This window comes from Bos taurus, chromosome 11 (genome assembly GCF_002263795.3).
Source record: "Bos taurus isolate L1 Dominette 01449 registration number 42190680 breed Hereford chromosome 11, ARS-UCD2.0, whole genome shotgun sequence".
NCBI classification, from domain to species: Eukaryota; Metazoa; Chordata; class Mammalia; order Artiodactyla; family Bovidae; genus Bos; species Bos taurus.
This window is the reverse complement of record NC_037338.1, coordinates 100,290,249-100,317,424: the sequence shown is the minus strand read 5'-3', so window position 1 is coordinate 100,317,424 and position 27,176 is coordinate 100,290,249. Positions and strand designations below refer to the sequence as shown.

General features: G+C 40.9%; 1 protein-coding gene across 13 annotated transcripts in view; it reads left to right on the top strand.

The window, feature by feature from the left end:
- The window catches only part of FNBP1 (formin binding protein 1), a 135,434-nt gene that overhangs the window by 82,421 nt on the left and 25,837 nt on the right, over positions 1–27,176 (top strand). For 5 of the 13 annotated variants that reach the window (XM_024998966.2, XM_059891383.1, NM_001206712.1 and 2 more), the window contains exons 7-10: positions 20,673–20,801; positions 22,466–22,612; positions 24,596–24,793; positions 25,748–25,930. In XM_024998966.2, coding sequence (XP_024854734.1) covers positions 20,673–20,801; positions 22,466–22,612; positions 24,596–24,793; positions 25,748–25,930 — 657 coding nt within the window. The remainder of the gene's footprint in view (positions 1–20,672; positions 20,802–22,465; positions 22,613–24,595; positions 24,794–25,747; positions 25,931–27,176) is intronic. The other 8 variants (XM_024998980.2, XM_024998979.2, XM_024998978.2 and 5 more) reach the window with 2 other exon arrangements.

The window sequence follows — 27,176 nt, the reverse complement described above, 5'->3', positions numbered from 1 at the left end:
CTTAGAAGAATGATGGGGAAAGAAAGTCAGTTCAATGGAATGGTTTTTATTGGTGATGAAAATGCAAGGAGCCAGGCGGTTTCTTTTCCCTTGCCAAGAGGCCGCTGTCGGAAAGTTTTGAATTTGAAGACTTGGAGTGAGCTGTAGTGACTTGAAATGGGTGAAGCGGGGTTTGTCAGAGAACCAGTATAGGGTGGAATAGGTCATCTTGTGGCTTGTGACCTACATGTTCAGGTTAAAGGTAAGGGAAACCAGCCTTTTCCCCTCCCTTTTAACGAGATGGAAAAGATAATCCTTACTCTCTGTCTTGTAATATTGAGAGGTCAAAGGACTGCAAGTGAACACGGAACAATTAAACCATGTTACGTCTTACTCAGCTACAGGAGTCTCATGTAAAAAAAGGCAATTAAAGCACTGAGAATAAGGTGAAGTATTCTCTGCTGTCCAGCCCTCCCCTTCCCAGACCCTCCTCAGGGGTGGTCACTTTCGCCACATGATATGTGTCCTTCTAGGCCTTTTTTAAAATATATTTTATTTGTTTACTTGGCTGTTCCAGGTTTTAGTTGGGGCACGCAGGGTCTTTGCTTGAGGTGCACGGACCCCCTAGTGGTGGCGGTGGGCTCAGAGTGCAGGGCTCAGTAATTACAGTGTGCACACTCAGCTGTTCCCTGGCTTGTGGAAGCCGATCCAGGTCCCCTGTGTTACGAGTCTTAACCACTGGACCACCAGGGAGGTCCCGAGACCTTTCAAATGGGTGTTTATCGAGGTGTGATTTACATACCATAGCGTGGCCACGTCTTATGTGGACAGCTCAAAGAGTTTTTGCATATAAATGAAATTGTGTGCTAGGACCCCAAATAAGGGACGTTCCTAAGACCTCAGCAGTCCCCCTGGGACCCTATCCCCACCTCAAAGTTATTATTATAATAATAATAACTATTATCCTGACATGGGACATATATTTGTTTAGCCTGTTTCTATAGTTCATACAAGTTATACCATCCGTATTCTCCTGTCTAGCTTCTCTAACTCAATATGGTGTCTGTGAGATTCATACTCTCGTTGCAAGTAAGGGAGATGTGTGTTGCTGTGTGGCATCCGTCGTGCGGACGTACAGTTTATCCGTTCTCAGGTTGGCAGATGTTTGGACTGTTTCCATACTGAGGCCAAATGAAGAACAAAGCTCGTACGAACATGTGTATACACCTCAGTTGGCAGACACGGGCTCTCCTCCTCCTTAGTGGTGTGCCCGAGGCGGAACGCTGAGTCACAGGTGCGTATCTGGCGCAGTGCGCTGTCAGACCTTGACAAGGTGGCTTTACCAGTGGACACACCTTCAGCAGCGGCTCCTCACCCTCACCGAGGGTTGGTTCTCAGTCCTTCTATTTCGGCCTTTTTAATGAGTATGGAGTGGATTCTGGTAGTGTTTTTAATTTACCTTTACATTTCTTTGATAAAAAATGATGTTGAGCATCTTTTCGTATGCTATTATCTGCTAGTTATAATAACCTTTTTTGTAAAATGCCCAAATCTTTAACTCATTTTAAAAACAGACTTTCTTCTTTCTGGCGTATGGTAGTGGTGGTGGTTTAGTCGCTGAACTGTGTCCGACTCTTTGCGACCCCACGGATTGGTAGCCCATCAAGCTCCTCTGTCCATGGGATTGTCCAGGCAAGAATACTGGAGTGGGTTGCGATTTCCTTCTCCAGGAGACCCAGGGATAGAACCTGTGACTCCTGCTTGGCAGGTAGATTCTTTACCACTGAGCCACCTGCATAGCCATATACATATGTATGTATGTATATAATTATACAGTTATCTTTACTTACCCCAATCAAGCTTTTTGCTACACTTTTAATTACTATGTGATTGATCTTTTAAAATTTTCATCACTACTATTGAAATATTGTGTGATGGGAAAAGCCTAGACAACTGGAATATTAACATTTCCAAGTCACACATTTTTAAGGGTTAGGCTTAGAAGTACAGAGAGCCCAGCTCTCCATGGCCCCTTCTCTCAGAAGCTCAGTACCATTGCCATCAGAGTGGACATGGTGCCAAAGAACTATTGTTCATGGCCACCGTGAGCAATTAAGCTCTTCATGTATTCTCGATTTTGGGGGGGGGATGGTGGTAGAGTACAGTGTATAAAGAAGTGGGCAGGAGACGTTTTTTTAAATATTTATTTGTTTGACCATTCTGGATCTTAGTTGCAGCGAGTGGGGTCTTTGATCTTTCAGTTGCAGCGTGCAAACTCTTAGTTGCGGCATGCAGGATCCAGTTCTCTGACCAAGGATGGAACCCAGAGCCCCTGTGTTGGGAGCAGGGAGCCTTAGCCACCGGACCACCAGGGAAATCCCAAGACTACTTTTAATGGAGTCAGTATTTCAAGTTTTATACAGTTTGGAGATTACTCGTGAAGAATAAGAATTCTAAGTAGCCATTAATTTATTTTCATAAAAATTGTTTCTAGTAATGTCTTTCTTGCAGTTTCCTTCCATTTGGTATAGTTCTAAATTTGGTATAGAACTAAATTCCAAATTTGTCTTTTTCTATGTAAATATAGGCCCCCAAATGAGTTGCTCCATACTTTTTTTTTTTTTTTTAATTTAAGGGAATTCTAATAGAATCAGCATTTCATGGTCTTATTCTCATTTTTAAAAAACGTGTTTAAATTTGTTTTATGGATATATAGTTGGTTAATAACACGTTGGGAAAGACTGAGGGCGGGAGGAGAAGGAGACGACAGAAGATGAGATGGTTGCATGGCGTCACCGACTCGATGGACGTGAGTTTGAGTAAACTCCCAGAGTTGGTGATGGACAGGGAGGCCTGGCGTGCTGCGGTCCATGGGGTCGCAAAGAGTCGGACACGACTGAGCGGCTGAACTGAACTGAACTGAACTGAACTGAATAACGTGTTAACTTTTACGGTACAGCAAAAGGATTCAGTTGTACATATATGTGCATTCTTTTTCATCTGCTTTGTCGCAGGATACTGAGTAATTCTCCCCGTGCACACAGTAGGGCCTTGTCGTTCAGCCATTCTCTATATAATAGTTTGCATCTGCCAAGCCCAACCTCCCGGTCCATCCCTCCCTCACTCTCCCTCCGTTTTGGCAACCGCAAGTCTGTTTTCTAAGTCCGTGAGTCTGTTTCTGTTCACAGATAAGTTCATTTGTGTTGTGTTTTTTTAGGGGGGGAGGGTTAACATTTTTTAAATTTATTTTTTAATTGGAGGATGATTGCTTTATATCGTTGCGTTAGTAGCATCTCCCTTTGTTGACAAAATTCCTGAGCTGTGAACTGTTCCCATCCATCGATTCATCCCCTCAGCCATTATCTATGGCCTACATCCTGGCCAGGTGCGGGGTTGACACAGATACCATCATGGAATCACTGCCTCCTTGACTTTAAGGAATTCGCCTTTCACTCTCTTCCTAACACTCAGGGACTGTATGGTGAGTTTTCCCACGTGTTCCCTAAGTACTTCTTGAATGCCATTCTGGTGACAAACACATTAAAGTCGGGTTTTATCTGTCCCTGTGCGTTGGAATAATAACACACTAGACAGACGTGGAAGAGAAGCGGTGCCTCATCTCTGCTTCCTGATAATGCTGCAGCCGGCTAGTGTGGCGCTGGGATGAAAAGGAAAAGGTTATCAAAATGAATGGAATGTGCACTAATATTTCCCAACAGAGAGCACAGTGTTTTCTAAATGCATGCATTAAACTGAGTTCATCCATGTCAGGCAATGAATAATTCCCTTTCTCCAACTCGCCCTCGCCTTGTGACTGTTGGCTCTTACATAATTTCTAAATGCAAAATAGGATATTGTTTAACAGAAACTGCTGTTCGTTTGGTTACAAGTAGCTGCAGAAATGGTTAGTGAGTTCGAGGTTTGATTTTTAAACTCCGGCATCCATTTCTCCTTTTCCTATGTAGGTTTAGTGTTGTTTAACTTGTCTGATTCTTTGACTGCCAACGTCTTCATTTTCTAGGCAGTTGTTTGCCGTCTAATGGTTAACTTGGCTTCTTAATTCAAATTCATTGCAATTCTGAGTGTTGACTAACCAGAAGAATTCTCTAGACCATGTGAGAAGTTGCCTTATTTGGCCTAATCGTGAGTTTTCCTGTATCACCTGATTTAAGAAAATGTTTTTAAAGTTATATTAGATTAAAAGGCTGACTATGAGCCTTTAGAACAATGTCTCCATTTCTTAGGGAGCTTGCATTCCATTTTTGTGTGATATTACAGCTTCTAAAAATATTTTGACTTTGAACATTATTAGCTTTTAAATTCTTCATCGATGCCCCTATCATAAAGTATTATAGAATAAGACACTCAGTCATCTATGAATTAAGGTAGAATTCTAAGAAGTAGGTGATAAAACTTCACGTTTCTAATTATAATAAAATATACAGGTACTGTTTTTATGTGTCACTGGAGTGGGTTGCCGTTTCCTTCTCCAATGCATGAGAGTGAAAAGTGAAAGTGAAGTCGCTCAGTCGTGTCTGACTCTTAGCGACCCCATGGACTGCAGCCCACCAGGCTCCCCCATCCCTGGGATTCTCCAGGCAAGAACACTGGAGTGGGTTGCCGTTTCCTTCTCCAATGCATGAAAGTGAAAAGTGAAAGTGAAGTCGCTCAGTCGTGTCCGACTCTTAGCGACCCCATGGACTGCAGCCCACCAGGCTCCTCGGTCCATGGGATTTTCCAGGCAAGAGTACTGGAGTGGGGTGCCATTGCCTTCTCCGATATTACAAAATAGAATCCCTTAAAGGGAAAAATACAGTTTTAGTAAAGAATCTATGTCAGTATTAAGCAAGAATGAAGGAGTTTACTTTGATTATCAGTTTGATACTTATCTTAATAAAGCAAATTAAATTTACTAGTTTGGGAGGTTGCCCTCAGTTGGAATCAGGGATGCTGGCTCTGTGAAGCACCAACAGGGCAAAGTTGTTCTAACTGAAGCCAGCTGAGGAGCAGAGTGTTAAATTTTTTTACCATTTGGGGAAACATTCTCTAGCAAGATGACTACTTTAGTCGTTGTACGTATAAGGAATTGTACTATTAAATTTTTTTCTCTTCCCTCTCTGTAACTACGAGGTTGACATCTTTATTAAACATGTGAATATCTTTAGTGTTTTCCCCAAATTTGCTTTATAGCAAATGTCTGCCTGGTTATCTGAAGGGATTGTTCACTGTAACGATTTAGAAAACAATTTTTTTTTTTCCCAAAAGAGGAAGTGGTTAGCATGAATGCAGGAAACAAATTTTGCAACGGCAGCTTGATCTTTTACTTTAAAAATTGTTTTGTTTGCAACAAGAGAAAATGTATAGAATTTAAAATGGTATTGTTGCTGTAACTATTCTTTAAAAGAGGATCAATGTTCCAATCAAAGATGCCCAAAAAAGTCACTTTCGTTACCCTCTTGTTTACATCTGTCCAGTAAGCAGTCATATCTGTAGAGTTTGTTTTATTTATTTTACTTCTCAGTGTGCCTGTATTGAATGAACATCGGTTTCCATTGTTTTGATGCTTAATATTTGTCCTGAGTAATAATGGATGTGTTTTCTTCCTTTGATGCTTCCCATGGGAAATGGAATTTAATGGAAATTCCCCCAAATTATTAAATATAGAATACATGTATTTATATTTGGAAATGGGACACAACTTTGATCTATGTCATAAATGAATATTAGCGTGATGAAGTTTTTTTTTTAAGGCTACACTCAATATTTAAAAATTGAATTTGTGATAGGAATGTCAAAACATAAAATTATTTACTATGGTTAAATGTTTCACATACCAGATACTCTTAAAGTTGCATTCAGCTCCCAGTTTTAGTTCATTTGCTAGTGATTACTACAGTCTCTATGTTGTTGACCTTAATTTTTGCTTATTTGCTTTGGAAATAAGTGGTTTTTGCACAGCAAATGGAGTTTGGGTAAATGTTTAAAAAGAAATAGGAAAGTCAAAATGTCAAAATCTCAGAGTATCAGAAATGCTGGGGATGGGGGTGCTGCCCAAAGTGAATTTGTGTAAAGACTGAGTACTTTTAGGACTTCCCTGGTGGCCCAGCAGTTAAGAATTCTGCACTCCCACTGCAAGGGGCACAGGCTCGATTCCTGGCCCTTCCTGGTTTGGGAAGATCCTGCATGCTGTGTGGCATGCCCCCCCTCCCCCCCAAAAAAGAATAAATACTTTAAGAACCTCTTCAATGAAATATTTCCAGTATACATTATGTGATTTACATGAAAATGCTAACATGAAGATCTATCTTAGCTTTGCTTTAGTACTCCTAACAGCAAGCCTCTAAGTAAATGTTCAAAATAGCAATAGGATGAGGATGATAGTTCATTCCCATACCATAGATCTGAAAATAAAAATGAATTGAATAAAACATAAAGTGAATACAAACACTCATATTATATGAATATATGAGTATAAAATAAAATGAATTTAACTAAAAATGGTATTTACTTATTTGGGGGTGTGTGTGTGTAGCTTCAATTCTTGGCATTTCCATCATGCCCTTCACTGTTCTAAAGGCTTTTGTATGGCAAGTCATTTAATAAAATGCTTTAATTTTTACTAGTAGTAAATGGTCTGACTTGGCCAGGAGCTGTGTCTTGATACCGCACAGATAAGGGTTCTTCTCTTGTTTCTGTCATTTGATAATGGTCTGGTGTGACGCAATTTACTTCATCTCTGAGCCTGTTTCCTACTCTATAAAATAAGGATAATATTATACACTTCAGGGGCTGGCTGAGAGGTTTCAGTGGTACATGATGTAGGAAAACAGAGCCTATGTTTGGATGTGAATCCATTGGTTGACACTATTGTCATCTGTATTTTCCTTGTTGGGGTTCTTCTGATTGCTTCGGACTCTTCTCTTCTTAGTTCTTCTCCCTTCAACCTGCTGTGAATCAATAAGTATATTTTATCTTCTTGTTGTTGTTTTTGGCCATGCCACACAGCATGTAGGATCTTAGTTCCCCAGCCAGGGATTGAATCTGCACTCCCTGCCGTGGAAGCAGAAGGTCTTAACCAGCGGACCACCAGGGAAGTCCCTGATTAAGTATATTTTAAACATCCAAGGCATTTGCTAGAGTATTTATTGAACCAATAGTTCAGAGCATCAGTAAGGTTATAAAGGAATATCTTTCATAAGGGCCTTGGTTAGCAGATAACAAAGAGATGGAGAGATCAGGAAAACTCAGTTACAGAATAAGATAATGTTTATATATGCAAAGCTGCCCATGGTGAAAATATTAAGAGCAGCAGTAGTTAAAAAATTATTGAGGGGCTTCCCTGGTGGTCCAGTGGCTCAGACTCCACGTTCCCAATGCAGGGGTCCAGCTGGGTTCCATCACTAGTCAGAAAACTGGTCAGAACTAAGGATTCATATGCCACACTAAAAATAAAGATTCTGCATGCCACAACTAAAAGACCCATGTGCCTCAGCTAAGACCTGGTGCAGCCAAATAATTTAAAAAATAATGAGGTTCATCATACGTGGAATTACCTGGTCCTGTGACCGCAAATACTAGGAGCTCAAAAGTTGCTCATAGATTCAGCATCTGGAAAAGCCCTACATGGATTAAAGATTGTTGGGATAGAGCTGAAGGAAGAATCAGGACTTGAGTATGATGGATGGGTAGAAATTGAATAGATAAAGCAGAGAGGGAGCCTCTGAGATGAAAAGAATTTCATCCCAGGCACTGAGGGTAGCATGCTGATGATATTACAGAACAGGGGGCTGAGTAGGGTCTCCTGGAGAGATGATGTGAGAACCGATTGTGAAGGATATCAAGAGTAAAATGGGAGAATGAGTGTGATCCGTGTAAAATGCTATTGAACCAACTTCTCAAAAAATTTACACTGAGAACATGGTTTATTTTTTTCTTAAAGGATTTCAGTCCTTACCATAATTCTTTTATCCCTCTACAGATAAAAAAAAAAGGTAAGGCTATCAATGTTAAATTGCCATTAACCTAAAGTGGCCCTGCTGGATATGGGAGAGCTGAGACTGAAGCATATTTCGATGAATTCTTTTTGAATTCAGTGTTCCTGCCAGTGAATACCATGTGATTTCACTCCTGGATTGTATAGTAAATGAGCTCTTTGTTGTTAACCACTGCTCTTGTCTACAGAACTCGGCCAGGGATAGTGGGTTGGGAATACATGATAAATAGTAATTGACGTGAAGCCTCAGTGTGTACAAGGGGTCCAGTAAGGAAAACTGGGCCCCAGGGATGATCTAGAGGGGGAAGCCATGTCTTCGCCATCTATCCACACAGCCATAGACATGTGCTTAGGCAGGCTTAGTGTTGTTCCTTCTTGCATATTATTCCCTTCTCAGGGAGCATTTTAAATTTATATTAAATATTTTAAAAACTATTTTAAATTTTACATATTTTAAGTTAAATTTCCTCCTTCCTGAGTGATGTTGTTTTTATTTTTTTCCATAAGGGTATGTGGGCTTGGTGGCTCAAATGGTAAAGAATCTGTCTGCAATGCAGGAGACCCAGGTTCGATCCCCGGGATGGGAAGATCCCCTGGAGAAGAGCATGGCAACCCACTCCAGTATTCTTGCCTGGAGAATTCCATGGACAGAGGGGCCTGATGGGCTACAGTCCATGGGGTCACAAAGAGTAGAACATGACTGAGTGACTACAACTAACACTTTCTCTTCACTTGTGAATCATAAGTTGTTTATTTGTCTGAAATGTTTCTATTGTGTCCTCACTCTAATGTGATGGTTTAGTTAGGTATAGAATTCTAAGCTGACAATGGTTTTCTCTAAACATTTTGAAAACCTCATTCCGTTGTCTTTTATCCTTGATTGTTCCTCTTGGGAAGTTGACTAACTACTTAGTAACATTCCTTTTGTGGGTATTTGACTGTCCACACTATCTGTTAAGACCTTATCTTTGCTTTTGGTGTGCTTTTGGTGTTTTGACATTTCTGTGTTATTTCAAAATACAGACTTTTTGGTTCTCATTTACTCTACTTGGGATTCACTGGGGATTTGTTTCTTTCATCTATGTAGGAAAATTCTCAGGTGTTACCTCTGCAAATATACCTGTCTTTTCATTTCTATAATTGTCAATTCTGGGACTCAGATGTGGATGAAACTTTTTATTCTGTGTCTCTCGTTTTCTTATGATTTATTTTGATTCTTTTATTTCTTTAATCATTTTAAAATGTTCTTCTCCTGTATTTTCTTTAAACTGTTCTTTTAGCTCAAGATTATTTTAAAAACAATAACTTTATTTATTTGACTGCACCACTCAGCATGTGGGATCTTAGTTCCCTAACCAGGGATCATCCTGGGCCCCTACACTGGAAGTGCAGTCTTAACCATGGGCCAGCAGGGAAGTCCCTTAGCTCAAGTTTTTATGGTGCTAGTTTTTCTCCCTATTGTGTCCGCTCTCACGGTGGTTTATTTCCTTGTGCTTTTATGATTGTTAATATTATTATTTTTTTTTGTATGAGCATATCTTCAGCAGGGATGGACTTTTTCCTCTGGGAATCCTAGAGGAAATATCTATTGTGACTTGGGTACTGAGGATGAACAGCTGCTCACCAAACACCTCAGATTTCTTTTTTCTTTTTAATTGAAGTATAGTTTTTTAATAATGTTTCATGTACACAGCAAAGTGATTCAGTGATACATATGTGTGTGTGTGTGTGTGTGTGTATATATATATATATACACACACATATATGTATGTGTGTGTGTGAAAGTGAAAGTCGCTTAGTCATGTCCAACTCTTTGCAACCCCACGAACTCTACAGTCCATGGGATTCTCCAGTCCAGAGTACTAGAGTGGCTAGCTGTTTCCTTCTCCAGGGGATCTTCCCAACCCAGGGATCAAACCCACATCTCTCACATTGCAGGCAGATTCTTTACCAGCTGAGCCACCAGGGAAGCCCAAGAATACTGGAGTGGGTAGTTTATCCCTTCTCCAGCTGATCTTCCTGACCCAGGAATCGAACTGGAGTCTCCTGCATTGCAGGCAGATTCTTTGCCAGCTGAGCTACCAGGAAAGCCCACATATACGTGTATATATGTACTTTTCCAGATTCTATTCCATTACAAGTTATTACAAGGTAGTGAATATAGTTCCCTGTGCTATATAGTCATCATTGTTTATTTTATATATAGTGGTGTGTATCTGTTAACCCCAAATTCCTAATTTATCCCCCTCACATTTTCCCTTTGGTAACCATAAGTTTGTTTACTATATTTGCGAGTCTATTTTTGCTTTGTAGATAAGTTCATTTGTATCATTTTTAAAAATATTCCACATGTAAGTTATATCACATGGTATTTGTCTTTCTCCGCCTCCACTTACTGTGATTATCTCTGGGTCCATCCATGTTGCTACAAATGGCATTATTTCATTGTTTTTAATGGCTAAGTAATATTTCAGTGTGTGTGTGTATCTCAGATTCCATGGTATTTCATTTCTCTCCCTGGGGTATATAACATGATTATTTTTTTTCACTCTTCTACGGAATGTATCTTTTGTAGAGCTGCATTCCATAGTGCTTTCAGTATATTTGTTCTTCACAGTAACGCCACAGCCACAGAGAACAGTGATCGCTGTTTATCATCATACAGTTAAGTCATTAACTTTCCAGAATCTCAGCTGTTCTCATTAGCTGTGCATATATGGAACCTCATGAGTGTCATATTTGGGGGTGATGTTGTTCATTAATGGGGAAAAGGGAAGAGAAAGAGATAATTAATGTCAATCTACTGTAACTAAAAACTCAAGACCCTTGCCAAATATAATGTGTTAGAAACCAGGAGGGAGGAGGGACCAAGTCTTGGAGACCATGCTTTATATTTGACCAAGATCTCTGAGCTCATGCCACGTTTGTTTTCTCCAGCTTACCTTGGAGGTATGCCAGCATCAAGACAAGTTATATCAGCAGTGGCTTCTCTTCCAGCAGAAACTGTAGCTCACCTTCTAATTCTACTTTTTAAATAAGGCAACTGGGGCGTAGGGAAACAGAAGGCTTTTCTTAAAAACTGTTTAGCAAGTGAATGGCCCATGAGAGATTGAGATGCTGGTCTCATTTGCTATCTTTCCGTATTCTCTCGCTTCTATTTCAGTGACCGGGTACCAAAGTAACCTACAATACCGGGGCTAGAAGTTGTAAGCCTGTTTAAAAAAAAAAAAAATCAGGAAATTGCTGGAATACTTCAGGCATATTTCTTTGGTTAACTTATTTTGAAGTTTTTCTCTGTTCTGTATTTTAGCTGGCCTTATAATTTATCAAAGACAGGCTCATTGTTTTGGCAACTCCCTGGTCTGGAAGCCTCCAACAAAAACTCACAGCACTCTGTCTGAATAGGAATTTTTAAATGCATTCTTAGTCTTGAACTGAAAATGTATTCTAGATGCAAGAGTTTGCTGGGAAATTGAAACAATGCCATCTATCATACAATAACATTACTCCAGACAGAGAGCTCCTTCTCTTCTTTGTTAATGCCCCTTCTACTATACCTCTCAGGGCAGTGTGTGTGTGTGTGTGTGTGTGTGTGTGTGTGTGTGTGTGTGTACCTCAAAGACAAACCTTCCTGCTTCAGTCTTTCACTGTTTCTGGAATTCTGCATAGAATTTGTCTCTTTCACTAAGCTTTTTAGCAAACTAAACCATAACTTCATCACTTTCAAAAGTGATCATTAGTGATGGGGTTTTTTTAATAATAATGAAGGTATGTTGTAAATACTGCTTTGGAAACTTAAACAAATTAAATCACATAGAGCTTTCACTTTCCCTTATTCAATACTCTTTCAAATTATTTTTTCTTCCAAGCCACACAATTTTCTTGTTGTTCAGCTGCTCAGTCATGTCTGATTCTTTGCAACCTCATGGATTGCAGCATATCAGGCTTCGCTGTCCTTCACCATCTCCTGGAGCTTGCTCAAACTCAGGTTCATTGTGTCCGTGATGCATCCAACCATCTCATCCTCTGTCACCCCCTTTTCTTCCTGCCTTCAATGTTTCCCAGCATCAGGGTCTTTTCCAATAAGTCGCCACTTTGCAGCAGGTGGCCAAAATATTGGAGCTTCAGCTTCAGCATCAGTCCTTCCAGTGAATATTCAGGATTGACTGGTTGGATCTCCTTGCAGTCCAAGGGACTCTCAAGAGTGTTCCCTAGCACCACAATTCAAAAGCATCAATTCTTCGGTGCTCAGCTTTCTTTATGGTCCAACTCTCACATCCATACTTGACTACTGGAAACACCACAGCTTTGACTATACAGACCTTTGTTGGCAAAGTAATGTCTCTGCTTTTTAATATGCTGCCTAGGTTTGTCATATCTTTTCTACCAAGGAGCAAGCGTCTTTTAATTTCATGGCTGCAGTCACCATCTGCAGTGATTCTGGAGCCCAAGAAAATTAAGTCTGTTACTGTTTCCATTATTTCCCCATCTATTTGCCATGAAATGATGGGACTGGATGCCACGACCTTCATTTTTTGAATGTTGAATTTTGAGCCAGCTTTTTCACTCTCCTCTTTAACCTTCATCAAGAGGCTCTTTAGTTCCTCTTTGCTTTCTGCTGTGAGGGTGATGTCATCTGCATACCTGAGGTTATTGGCAATTCTCCTGGCAATCTTGATTCCAGCTTATACTTCTCCCAGCCTGGCATTTCGCATGATGTATATACAATAGGCTAAATAAGCAGGGTGCTATGCAATAGTATGACATACAATTAATCAGTTACATTACTGGACATTTGTCTCAAATTATTAGGGTTAGTGGATTTCTTTATGAACATTGAAGATTATTTCATTAGGACAAATTCCCAGAAGAAGAATTGCTAAGTCAAAGACTAGGGTGAAATCAGTTTTGCTTCTAATCATTAACTAATGTTAGAGAAATTCAGTCTAGCAGTTAGAGGTTTCAGTGATTCTTAAAAGAGTGCTATTTTTCTGATCTCAGAAATACCTATTGGAACTTCCCTGACGGTCCAGTGGTTAAGACTCTGTGCTTCCATCATAGGGGGATGGGTTTGATCCCTGGTCAGGGCACTAAGATGCCGGGTGGCACAGCAAAATTAGGAAATTTAAAAAATAAAATACTTAGGGCTTCCCTGGTGGCTCAGTGGTAAAGAATCCACCTGCCAACGCAGGAGACGTGGATTCTACCCCTGGTCTGGGAAGACCCCACATGCCACAGAGCAGCTGAGCCCCAACTACTGAGTCCACATGCCCTAAAGCCCGGGCTCCGCAACAAGAGAAGCCACAGCAGTGAGAAGCCTGCACACGGCAACGAAGAGTAGCCCCTGCTCGCTGCAACTAGAAAAAAGTCCGCACAGCTGTGAAGACCCAGCACAGCCAAACAAACAAACCAACCTAAAAAACAGGTTATAATATCCTTGTATGCCATGAAAACGTGTGCATTTCTTCCCATTAACCTGGCCACATCCCAAAGGCAAGGTGCTCCAGTCGCCGGAGCTGCTGGTGACTCTGAGACACACCAACTTTGCCAGCTGTTGACTAGCGATCCTTATAGCATGGTGGTATCATTCATTTAGTGATGCCCTTGCTGCTGTGTTCTTGGAACTTTCACCAGAAAGTTCCCGAGGCTGCTCTACCTCCTCTCCATGTCACCTGAGGTCCTGTTGTCAGTGTTACCAGTGATTATCAGAAAATGGGACGTGCAGGGACTTTTACTTTCTACACCGTACAATTTTATAAATTTGAATTAGTTACCACAAGCATATTTTTGTAATCAGGTGAAAAAAAAAAGAACTGATGAAGATGGAGAGAAGTCAGATAACCCAGATTATAAAACTGGTGTGTTTAATTTTATCTATGACATGAAGTCAGCAGCTCAGGTAGTTGCAGAAGCGTGAGGCGAGAGCCAGGTGCCCTGCCGCATTCTTGCTGTGCCTCCAGGCCAGGCTGTGTGCCCTTTTGGAATGCTGTATGCTGGTTTCCGGGGCTGATGGTTAGGCCATCTGCCCCCTAAGTGGAGCTGCTGCAAGTTGCTGGCTATTGAATAATAAATATGGGCAGCCTTAGCTGTGGTGCAGAATAGTAAATTCAGAATACAATCTTGATTTAGCCTCCCCTTTCTTCCTGGCCTAAAATACAATTGGTTTCTCATCATGCTGAGAGTTCCTTGAACTGCAAAGAGATCAAACGTGTTGATCCTAATGGAAGTCAACCCTGAATATTCACTGGAAGGACTGATGCTGAAACTGAAGCTCCAATAATTTGGCCACCTGATGAAAAGAGACAACTCACTGGAAAAGACCCTGATGCTGGGAAAGATTGAAGGCAAAAGAAGAGAGTGGCAGAGGCTGAGATGGTTAGATAGCGTCACTGCCTCAGTGGACATGAATTGGAGCAAACCCCGGGAGATAGTGGAGCACAGAGGAGCCTGGTGTGCTGCCGTCCATGGGGTCTCGAAGAGATGGACACGACTGAGCGACTGAACAGCAACATGATGATGATGAAATAAAATATTGGAAGTCCAACTTCTCCAGAAGATACTTACTGCTGTTGGAACTACGACTGATGAAACCCTCTACATTGTGTTCCCCCAATTTTTGGTAATCGAGGAGGGCCTTTCTAAGTTCTTATATTACATACTCCAACCCAAGGGAAAAAATGACTTTTCAAAGCTCTGAGTTCTTCTGCAATGAATAGTTTGTCATTTAAGGAACAGCAATGGATACAGTTCTGAGAAGTCTGAGGACATGTTCAAAAAATTAATATATCTCATGAGACTTCCCTGATGGTCCAGCGGTTATGAATCTGCCTGCCACTGCAGGGGACACAGGTTCGATCCCTGGTCTGGGAACTAAGATCCCCCACACATGCATGCTCAGTTGCTTCGGTCATGTCCAACTCTTTGTGACCCTACAGGCCATAGCCTGCCAGGCTGCCCGTCTCCATGGGATTCTCCAGGCATGGATACTGGAGTGGGTTGCGATGCCCTTCTCCACGGGAAATTCCCGATCCAGGGATCGAACCTGCATCTCCTACATTGGCAGGTGGGTTGTTTACCACTAGCGCCACCTGGAAAGCCCAAGATCCCTCATTCCACAGCTCCTGAAGGGGCATGCTCTGGAGTCCTCGAGCCACGACAAGAGAAGCCGTGTTACGCTTCATTATGTATATGAGTTAGGGTATAGGGATCAAACTTGTCGATCCTAAAAGAAATCAACCCTGAACATTCATTGGAAGGACTGATGCTGAAGCTGAAACTCCAATACTTTGGCCACCTGATGCGAAGAGCTGACTCATTGGAAAAGACCCTGATGCTGGGAAAGATTGAAGGCGGGAGGAGAAGGGGACGACAGAGGATGAGATGTTGGATGGCATCACCGACTCAATGGACATGAGTTTGAGTAAACTCTGGGAGTTGGTGATGGACAGGGAGGCCTGGCGTGCTGCAGTCCACGGGGTGGCAAAGAGTCGGACACGACTGAGTGACTGAACTGAGCTGATGTATATGAATAGAACCAGTCTGTATTTATTCATTTCGTTAAAAGGTCAAAAGCCATAAGAAGTCCTGGTAAAATATGTGAGGGTATAACATAGTAAGAAAATCTACAACGTTCCCCATATGAAAGTAAACACATCCCTTAGTACGGCTCATTTTCTCTGTTTATGATGACTGAGACTCAGCCAGCAGTATTCTTTTCTTAATGAATTGAACAGGAAGTAGCTGCACATTTTGGCCATGTTGATCATCTAAATTTAACTAACTAAATGGATTATAGTATTTTTGTCTTTAAACCCATTAGGATTTAGAAGCATTGGGCTGCAGCTTGGTTTCTAAAATATTGTTTCCTTTATTTAGAAACTAACTCTGACCTTTGAAGCAGATGTCGATAAAACAATGTTAAGAATTACCAAGCAGTGAAGTCACACTTAAGTGATACATACTTAGGCCAATTTGGATTTATCTGGGGAGATTCCCAAGGATTTGTTAAAGAAATTCCACAGTTCAAGCTCAGTCTTTCTGACTGACGGTGAAAGTGGTGTAGCGCTTATTTAAAGATCTCTGTGACTTATGGCCTCAGGCAATTGTGGTCATTCTGGACTTTTTTAGAATATTATCTCTAAATTCTGTAACTCTGACTCGTTAAAAAAAAAAAAAAATCCTCTGAACTTCTCTCTGCCCCACAGTAATGTTGCCACAAGATGCTTTATCTTTTATTCTTAGAATGGGAACTTGAATGAAAAGAAATAGCTGATGGTCTTACTGAGGATGGAAATACTGTACCTCTTTAAGATAACAGTTGCTATTTTTAGACAGACTTACAAAGAGCTGGGAAATGGTGATGCTTCTAATCTTCACGCAGCCTTAGGCATGAGGAGATGCACTCTCGAAAATATCTAGTTATTTAGCAGTTTCTCCAAATAAGTTTTCGAAAATACTTTACTTTTAAAAGCATATTTGTAATAATGAGTAACTGACTCAGCCCTGTTGTTTGAGAGAGACTCTTGAAGTTCCAGTGCAAAGTAAACATCACAGCTTATGAAACAAAAATAGATTTCCATAGTAAATCTTAGTCAGAACAGTGGCACATTCCTGGGCCTGGAGTTCAACAGTGGGTATTAATTCAAAGCAGCTGGGTCCTGGGATGAGCGTTAAGACAGCCCTGTGTTCCGTCTATGGTCTTGCAGAACGTGATATGCGACGATGTTTTGCTGCTTCTAAGTGTTGCTTTATCTTTTTAGTGACTCAGAGACAGACTGTAGATATACGAAGGCTTTTGCATCCTGAAGGCCAAGATTTTTCTTTTCAGAAAACTGCCCAAGACGTAATGCTTCTTTCACAAAGGGTAGACCAGTTCCTTCCCTCTGGAGTCTGTTTTCTTCCGTGCTCTCACTTTCCAGGCTGGACTTTATCCATGCTCTTCTTTATCTCAGTTTCTTCCGTAGCTTACGTGTAGCAGTCACCAAGCTGTATTTAGGGATTACAGCGTATGGGGCATTGCGAAACAATGAGTTGATAGGCTTATTAAAGCAATTTTGGGCTCCCCTGGTGACTCACTGGTAAAGAATCCGCCTGCCAATGCAGGAGATCTGAGTTCAGTCCCTGGGTCGGGAAGATCCCCTGGAGAAGGAAATGAAATGGCAATCCACTCCAGTGTTCTTGCCTGGGAAATCCCGTGAACAGAGGAGCCTGGTGGGCTGTAGTCCATGGAGTAGCAAGAGAGTCAGACACGAATTAGTGACTAAACAACAACAGAAAGTAATTATCTAGACAAAGCAAAAACATTAGAGATTCTGGGGAGTTCAGAGGAAGGAGGGTAACAGGCCCTTCCCGTCAGGTGGTCCTGGGGCACCTCCAACAGGCTCGCCTCCTGTTCTCATGAGTGAAATATTCCACAGTCGTTATGATGGATGGATTGTCAGGAAGCATTGATCTGCTTATGTGGGCTGTGTGTGTGTGTGTGTGCACGCACCCATATGTGCATATTTAATGATGACATTCTGATCCTTGTTTCAGAACTAAGCTATATTCAGTGTTCACCAAGTTGGATCATTTCTCCAAAATAAATCAGGAGATGCTCCACCTTGGTACTCTTCATTTATAAAAGAGATGAAGGAACCTGCCTGCCCTGGGGATTTTCTGACTTTTTTCTGAAGAAGGTTTGTGAATGAAGTAGTGAGTTTTTTAGAAATGGCTGGGTGGGGGGGGACGGAGGTGGGGGTCTACCTGGGAATTTCCTTGGTGGTGGGTTGTCATTGTCGCTTTTTTTCCATAGTCCTAGCAGAGTGAGACATGATAAAACTCTAGGTAACTGCAAGAGTTAAAAGGGTTTTTGAGTTGGTTGCATCACGGAAACAGATGGAGTGCACGTAGGTGGGGAGGCTACTGTTTAAACGGAGGGGGGTTACTGTGTATTGGAAGGGCATGGATTTTACAGGGAAGCTGGGGACTGGCTAATACATGTACTGGGGAGCACAGTAAAGCGGAAGCCGAAGCATATGGTCAGGAAGGGCGTTAAGAGGCCGCTGACAAAGAGGAAGAACGTGGCAGCTGGACTAATAACGGAGGGGAGATGAGACGTTGGTAAATTGGGTTTTAAGTACCTAAAGGTCTTAAGAAACTAAGAAATCTCAGGTAATAAGGAAATCAGTTTGGAAATGTTAATATTGATACCTGCACTAGGGAAATGTTTACCGAGAAACAGAGAAAGGAATGAAGGAAGCAGGTCTGAATGACCCCCGTGGCTTCACAGACACAGAGATGAGCGAAGTGTGTCACGGAAGTGAAATCAGGTTAAGCCTTCAAGTCACAGAGGCAGGAAACCAATAAAGGACTTTGAGATGCAAAGAAACCGACCTGGAACCAGCGACCAGACAGAGGGTAGGACAGACAGACAACTCCAACCTTTTTTCTTCGTGTCGGCATTTGAATGGTTCTCTGTTTTTTATCTTAAAAAAAAAAATAGTTTCAGTAAAACAAAGCAAAACAAGCAGACAAGAGTTGTCTTGGTTGCGTTGGAACAAGGCCCTTCTCCTGTTGTGTTCTTGGCTTGGTGTGGTAAGTTTGCCAAGCACACAAGCCAAGCCATCTCTTCACCTGGCAGGAGGCAGTTCTTGCCCTGCATGGACCTCAGATCGTCTTAGAGATTCATGAGATTATATTTATCAAGGCTCCTCCAAGGAATCTGAGGAGCTAATACCAGCATAACAATCGTTGGTATTGTTTGTGTGTAATTAACCAAAATATGAATTAAAAGAGAGAAACAAATTTAGGAGTTCTATTATTATTTAGGAGAAAAGCAATGCAATAAAACATTGGAAAAGACCCTGATACTGGGAAAGGTTGAAGGCAGGAGAGAAGGGGGCGACAGAGGATGAAATAGTTGGATGGCATCACTAACTCCATGGACATTAGTTTGAGCAAACTCCAGGAGATAGTGAAGGACAGGGAAGCCTGGTGTGCTATAGTCCATGGGGTCACGAAGAGTCAGACACAACTGAGCAACTGAAAGACACACACACAAGGCTCAAAGAGGACTCCATACTTAGTGCTGCTTTAAAATATGTTCTGAAAAAAAACCATAGTGGAGGGTTTTAGAAAGACCCCTATAGATTAGTGGTTCACATGTCTTTTTAATTCATGAACTCTTTTGATAATTGGATAAAAAATATTATGGATCCCCTGTCCCTGACTCAAAAAATAAAAAATAGGATCAGAGGTTCCCATGAGGGAACCTAAATCTTGGTAATAAATATGTGAATTGGGCCAAATGTAGACAATAAAGAATGTTGGTACGTTTCAAACTAGAAAGTAGTGCCGCGTTAAGGCAATAATGGTGGGGTTTGTGAAAATCGAAGTGTAGTTGATGAGTTGGATAGATAGCATCACCCACTCAACAGAAATGAATTTGAGCAAACTCCAGGAGATAACGAAGGACAGAGGACCGTAGCGTGCTGCAGTCCATGGGGTCGCAAAGAATCGGACACGACTTATTGAATGAACAGCAACAGAAGTTGTTTTATAATATTATGTTAGTTTCAGGTGTTGGCTATATTTCCCTGTGCTATACAGTATATCCTTGTTGCTTGTCTATTATAAATATAGTAGTTTGAATTGTTAGTCTCCTACCCGTAATTTGTCCCTCTCCCTTTTGATAATCACAAGTTTGTTTTCTATATCTGTGAGTCTGATAATCATTTGTAATATTTTTTTCTTAGATTCCACCTGTAAGTGATCTCCTACAGTATTTGTCTTTCTCTATCTGACTTATTTCACTAAGCATAATAGTCCCTAGGTCCATTCATGTTACCACACATGGAAGTGTTTCATTCTTTTTTATGGCTGAGTAATATTCCATTAGTGTTCCAAGACATAGCTCAGATGGTAAAGAATCTGCCTGCAATGTAGGAGACCCGGTTTTGATCCCTGGGTCGGGAAGATCCCCTGGAGAAGGAAATGGCAACCCACTCCAGTATTCTAGGCTGGAGAATCCCATGGACAAGGAGCCTGGCGAGTCACAGTCCATGGGGTGGCAAAGAGTTGGACACGACTGAGCGACTAACACACAATATTCCGTTGTGTATGTATATCGTATCTTCCTAATCCATTCATCTGTTGGTGGGCGCTTGAGTTGCTTCTCTGACTTGACTGTTGTAAATAGTGCCACTATGAACACGGGGGTGCACATATCTATTTTTCTGGATGTACACTCAGGAGTGGACTTGCTGGATCATATGGTAGTTCTGTTTTTATTTTTTTGAGGAACCTGCATATTGTTTTCCATAGGGGCTGTACCAATTCACAGTGTACAAGGGTTCCCTTTTCTCTACATCCTCACCAACATTTGTTATTTGTAAACTTTTCCTAATAGCCATTTTGACAGGTGCAAGGCGATAGTTCACTGTTGTTTTGATTTGCATTTCTCTAATAGTTTGTGATATCGAGCATCTTTTCATGTGCCTATTGGCCATCTGTGGGTCTTCTTTGGAGAAATGTGTCTTCAAGTCTTCTGCCCTATTTTGGATTGGGTTGTTTAAACAATTTTCAAAAAAAACCAGCACCTGGTAAATAGAATATGTTTGAGGAAAATGTGACACCCCCTACCCCCAGTCCCTCCAGTTTGCAATCCTAAGCTTTTATATATTATGTATAAACATGGGAAGTTCTCATTTTTTGCCTTAAGGCACGACAGCAAGCTCAAACGCGTCATCAAATGGCAGAGGACAGCAAAACAGATTACTCATCAATTCTACAGAAATTCAACCACGAGCAGCATGAATATTACCACACTCACGTTCCCAATATCTTTCAGGTAAGTGGTTCAGCTCTCTCAGATTTGCTTGGTTTAGAAACACGTTACTTGGAATCATGATTTCCAAGTATTTATAGCATTCTAAATTTCCTCTAACTCAAATCACTTTAAAAAAAATTTCAGATTAAGCACATACTGACATTAAGATGAAACGTAACATGAATTTCAAGATTAATCAATAGACTTTGTAAGTTTCCTTAGTTTGACCCTGCAACCATTCTTGGTCAGACTTAGAACTGTGATTCTTACATTAACACTCTTTTTGCTAAAAGGACCATTCTGCTTACAAAAATGCCAAACTCACCTTTAGGAGTCAGAGCAACATGAAGACAGTTGTAGGATTTGAGCAGATGACTGTGAACATTGGGGTGCATGTATCTGTTGGAATTAATGTTTTCTTTTTTTTTTTTCTGGATATATACCCAGGAGTAGATCATATGGTAGCTCTGTTTTTATTTTTTGAGGAACCTGCATACTGCTTTCAAAGGGCAACACCAATTTGCGTTCCCACCATCAGTGTACAAGGGTTCTCTTTTCTCTGTATCCTCACCAACATTTGTTTTTGTAGACTTTTCCTGATAGCCGTTTTGACAGGTGTGAAGTGATAGCTCACTGTTGTTTTGATAGTCCTGTTGTCTTTCCTTTGGACTGTTTTTCTTTGGGCTACTCTAAGTTGTCAAGAATAGTGTGAGAGAGGATACATGATGCTGTTCTCCCACTATGGGAATTTTTTACAACTTCAAGTTCCACTGTAGAAAAAATAACAAAAATGTGTACCCTGGTGTCTACACAGCAAACAAGAACTTCCAGCTTGCGAAGGAGAGGGTGAGACAAATTGAGAGAGTAGCAATGAGGCATACACATTACCATATGTAAAACAGATAGGAAGTGGGAATTTGCTGTATGATGCAGGGAGCTCAACGAGGCAGTCTGTGGCAACCTGGAAGGATGGTGGGGGGGTTGGGAGGGAGGTTCAAGAAGGAGGAGACAAATGTATACTTACGGCTGATTCACATTGTTGTATGGCAGAAATCAGCACAATATTGTAAAGCAATTATCCTCAATTAAAAAGAAATAAAACAAAAACAAAAAAAAACACCCAACTTGTAGAAGGAAGGTACACTAATTAATCTCAGCCTGTGTTGGGTCAAGGCAGTTAACCTGGATGCCATGCTTTTGGTAAAGGATGAAACAGTGGCTCAAAGATGGAGGAAATATTTGAAATCCATTAACTGAACTGAACTGAACCAAATGGTATTAATAGTAAAACTACCTGCATTTCAGGTTCTTACTGAAATTGGAATGGAATTGTGTAAAGTGTACATTTAGACAGCCTCACAATTAGTAAAGTATGTGTCCAGCTGGCTAAAGTAGAAGCACAAGAAATTTATGGTTGCTTTAACTCTAACCTTTTTTTATTTGTTTTTGGCCACCTCGAGCGTCATGAAGGAATCTTAGTTCCCTGACCAGGGATCAAACTCCTGCCCACAGTAGTGGAAGGGCAGAGTTTTAACCACTGGACCGCCAGGGAAGTCCCTAACTCGAACTTTTTGTAGGCCTATTTCCCTCCTAGAGAATTTTTTAGAGGTAACAATGCTGCCAAAAAACAACTTCTTTAAATAGTAGTAAACCAAACTAATTTTATGCAAACTCTAATGTTGCAGAAAATACAAGAGATGGAGGAGAGGAGGATAGTAAGAATTGGAGAATCAGTGAAGACATACGCAGAGCTGGACCGGCAGGTGATTCCCATCATTGGGAAATGCTTGGATGGAATCGTAAAGGCAGCCGAGTCAATTGATCCGAAAAATGTAAGTACTATAGTTTGGACTTAATGTATAACTGTGGTTCCATTATTTCCCTGTCCCTTCCCACAGTGACCATATTCAGTCATCTGAGAGTAGTTGCTTTCAGTGATCACAAGTACTTTTCAACAATGGCAATACCTTTTCAGAGTTTTTTAAATTCAGCCCTCCGTGTTTTGGATTTAGTGTGGTCCCTGGCGCATTTGGGACTGTGGATGTTACTAAGTTTTGTTGTCACTGTTTAGTCACTAAGTCGTGTTTGACTCTTTTGCATCCCCAAGGACTGTAGCCCCCCAGGTTCCTCTGTCCTTGAGATTTCTCAGGCAAGAATACTGGAGTGGGTTGCCATTTCCTTCTCCAGGGGATCTTCCTGACCCAGGGACTGAACCACGTCTCCTGCTTGGCAGGTAGATTCTTTACTGCTGAGCCACCAGAGAAGCCTGAGAGGGTAGGTTTAGGTTCATGTAACCATGACAAGAGAGTGTCTTAAGAGTTTGTTTTTCCTCCCACATGAAGATGTCTGCCAGGCAGAGCGTCCAACCGCGGTGTGGGCAAATGATCTGCAAATCCTCAGGAATTCAGGCTTCTCCTAGTTCACAACTTTTGATGATATGACTTTCAAACTCAACATGGCTTCCATAGCTCCAGCCATCACATCCAAATTCCATAAAGCATTATATAGAGAAGAGTCCACACTATCTATTTAAAGAAGCTTTCTAAAATTGCTCACTGTGCTTCTGCCTACATCTCAGAGATCTCAGAAGTCAAAACTTAGTCCTGGGGCCACTTCCTGCTGTACAGAAGGCTGGAGAGTGAAGCTTTTTTGCTGGGTGGCCGTGTGCTCAGCTTAAAATCAGGGTTCTTATTACTCAGAAGGAAGGATGATTGGCTCTTACAAGACAACTGACATCTATGGCACACCTACAAATTCCATGTTAGCTAAAATAGCTACAACAAATTAAAATGTGGGCTCATGGTAGAAAGTTGAGATCTTTCCAAATTGTCTTCTCTAATAGATTTTTCTTTTTTAATCAGATAGCATTGAGTTAGAATTTTATTACAAGTCACAGGTGCTTTTGTAATACTTTAACTGTACATCTATCTTGGACACGATGGTTGTCATTTCCTTACCCATTGGTCTTCATCATCTGACCCCGAAAAGACTCTGAACTTGAAGTTCCTAGCAGGGGGACACCACAGAGTAGGCAGTCAGTTCCCTCATTTATTCAGCTAATAATTATTCTATCATTATCATCAGGCATCATCCAGGTGCTAGGGATGCAGTGGAGGAAAAACAGAAGGGAGCTTACATTCTAGTGAACAAATATATATATAAAGGAAAATATTCGATAAATTTTTGAACCACAGTGAACCAAAGAAATTGGAGGGAGCATCTTTTTTTGCCTTGACTTTGTGTATGCCAAATTGCTTTAAGACCTTCTGATGAGAATCAGTTTATATATTATTGCATTTTTCAAGGGAAGGGCTTCCTAGGTGTCTCAGTGGTAAAGAATCTGCCTGCCAAGCAGGAAATGCAGGTTCGACCCCTGCATCAGGAAGATCCCTTGGAGAAGGAAATGGCAACCCACTCCAGTACTCTTGCCTAGAAAATCCCATGGACAGAGGAGCCTGGAGGGCTGCAGTCCATGGGGTTGCAAAGAGTCAGACATAACTTAGTAACTAAGCAACAACAATTTTTCAAGGGAATTGCATAATAAATGACCCAGTTTTTCTGCTTTTTGGCAAAGTTGTTCTTAATATTCATTTCTCTAAATATAGAAAAGTAGTTATTAAAATTATCTTGAAATCTCAACTGCATGTATAGCTTTACAAGTTATTCTTTCAAATGATAAAAATATTACTAGAAAAAAATTTGTTACTCAGTATAACTTCCTTAGAATGTCATCTGTGTGAGGGCGTCATAGTTCAGTGTGTGGAAAGTATTTACATAGATTGGAACATATTTGTGTGTGATGGGTATCATTGCAGGATTCACAGCTGGTCGTAGAAGCTTATAAGTCTGGGTTCGAGCCTCCAGGAGACATTGAATTTGAGGATTACACTCAGCCTATGAAACGCACTGTGTCAGATAACAGCCTTTCAAATTCCAGAGGAGAAGGCAAATCAGAGCTCAAATTTGGTGGCAAATCCAAAGGAAAGTTATGGCCATTCATCAAAAAAAATAAGGTACTGATGACTGGACCCAGTGTGATATGAGTGTTACAAGGTGTGGAGATGTTCACTCTGTCTTTTAGTCTTTAAAGGAATGAAGATTTTTAAGCTCGTAGTTTCAGAATGCAAACAGAAGGCTAGTGTGCTGTTTTGTTTTAAGGCAATATCTCTCTTCGGTGGTGGTACCTTGGCCATGGCCATTTGTCTTATTTCAGATGCACTTATCACCTGCACCGTGTCACCCACACTAACAGACTACTGACCTCTGGCCGTTTCGCATCACGCCTTTCACTCCTAAGTCTCCTAGATTGCTGGTTCCCTGGGCTGAGAGAAGGGACGTTGTGCCACATTTCTATAACCATGTATCAGCATCTCTAATCGAAATGGTTTCCATGGATTAACAACTTGGTTTTGAGCTCATGTTAACATATGTATCCATGAACATTTTTTATTTTCTTTCTAGAGTGTGATACGTAGGTGCATGGCAGCATTAACCTGGGCATAAAGTGGGTGATCGAGGCGACACGAACCGCTTTAACCTTAGAATAATTTAAAATTTCGTTTTAAGACTGTCTTGCTGTTTTCACAACCTTAGCATTTAAGGACTTTCATTTTCTCCCATCCAGCTGTGTTAGTCTAGGTGGCCTAGAAGTATTTACCCTTCTGGCTTAGACTGGGTTAGGGTACCTAGTTAGAACGGTAGTTTGCATGTCAAAGTCTGCATGAGCTTCTTGTCAGATATTTCTTGCTCTTCTTCTGTTGCTTTACTTACTAAAACTCCCACTTTCACCATATTCTCCATTTAACATGTCCTTCCATGTTTTCCTTTGGACCATGGCCTAAATTTTTAATTGTTTGTGTTTGACTTGCTTTGGATTTCAAATATTATTTGATGCTTATTTTTGTTTTGTGTCTTATCTTCTTGTTTCTGATTTTTTACTCTGTCACCGCTCCATCTCTTACACGTAGCTTATGTCCCTTTTAACATCCCCCCATCAGCCTCCCCCACCTCCCCCTGCCTCTGCCTCACCCTCTGCTGTTCCCAACGGCCCCCAGTCTCCCAAGCAGCAAAAGGAACCCCTCTCCCATCGCTTCAACGAGTTCATGACCTCCAAACCCAAAATCCACTGCTTCAGGAGTCTAAAGCGTGGGGTAAGTTCTCCTCTCAAGTCCTGTCTCTCTGGTGCGCTTTGGTTGCGTGTTTTGTTCCGCATAACTTAATTTTGTTTGTGAATGACTCCATTGTGTTTTCCCATAACATAAAACAATAAGAACCTATGATTCATTATAGCCGGAAAGAAGAGCCACAGAGAGCACAGAGAGAGCAAAAAAAAAAAAAAAGAAAAAGAAAAAGGAAGGAAGCAGGATGGATGGAAGGAGAGAGAGGGGAAGCCAGCCAGCCAGAGTTCTTTTTTGTCTCTAATCCATTTTGGTGGGACCTTGCTTCATTTCCTTTCTGAAATATCTAAGTCATTAATATTTTACCTTGATCTAACTAAAAAAAGGAAACTTAAATTCGGTTTCTAAAGCTAGCAACATTTGAAGAGGTGAAAATCACTGCATAGTCAGAAAATATTTGCTTAATAATTACTGAAACAGTGTATAAAGAGGCTACTTCTCTCTGAGCTATGCCTCCAGGTCTGCAGGGAAATGGTATGGGTTACAGGGGTTTCTTTAGCTGTTTTCAGTGAATTTACAAGATGTTGATCAGATATCTGGGAACAGATCTGACTGCATAAGAGCTAGTGCAGTACGTATCTTGAAAGGGTGACGTAACAGCAGCTGACATGTCCTTTGCCAGACTCTGTTCTATGTGCTTATTTAATTCTGTCAACCACCCTATGAATCTAGGTACTAAGATTTCTTTATTTTACTGATAAGCAAACTGGTACCTACAGAGATGAAGCTAGGAAGATATATAGCCGGGATTTAAAGCCAGAGAACCTGTTTATGATCTGAGAGTCTATGTGTTCACACTCAAGAAGAACCTGTTTTATTCTGACTGACTCAGTTTTGCCGTCCTAATTAAGATCGCGTGTGCTTAAGTCACAGGGTTTTATGGAATTGATCAGCAGTCCAAAGCAGATACCAGTTTGGTTTTTCAGAAAAAAATTGGAACAAGGTCATTCATTTGTAGCCACCTGAATAAACCTAAATGGTCAGTCTAAGCCATCCCAAAACACTCTTTATAATGAATAATGGGTAAACAAACATTAAACACATATGTGGTAAGGTTTTCTTTTATTCTGGTCTGTGAGAGTTACAATATGGTTGTAGTGGAGATATGTTCCTTGTAACAAATTTTTTCTTTTCTTTTCCTCTGTGTATAAAAGATGTTTTAAAAAAATAGCTACATTCTTACCTTTTAAAATAAGGGGCAAAACCCTCATTTTTTTAT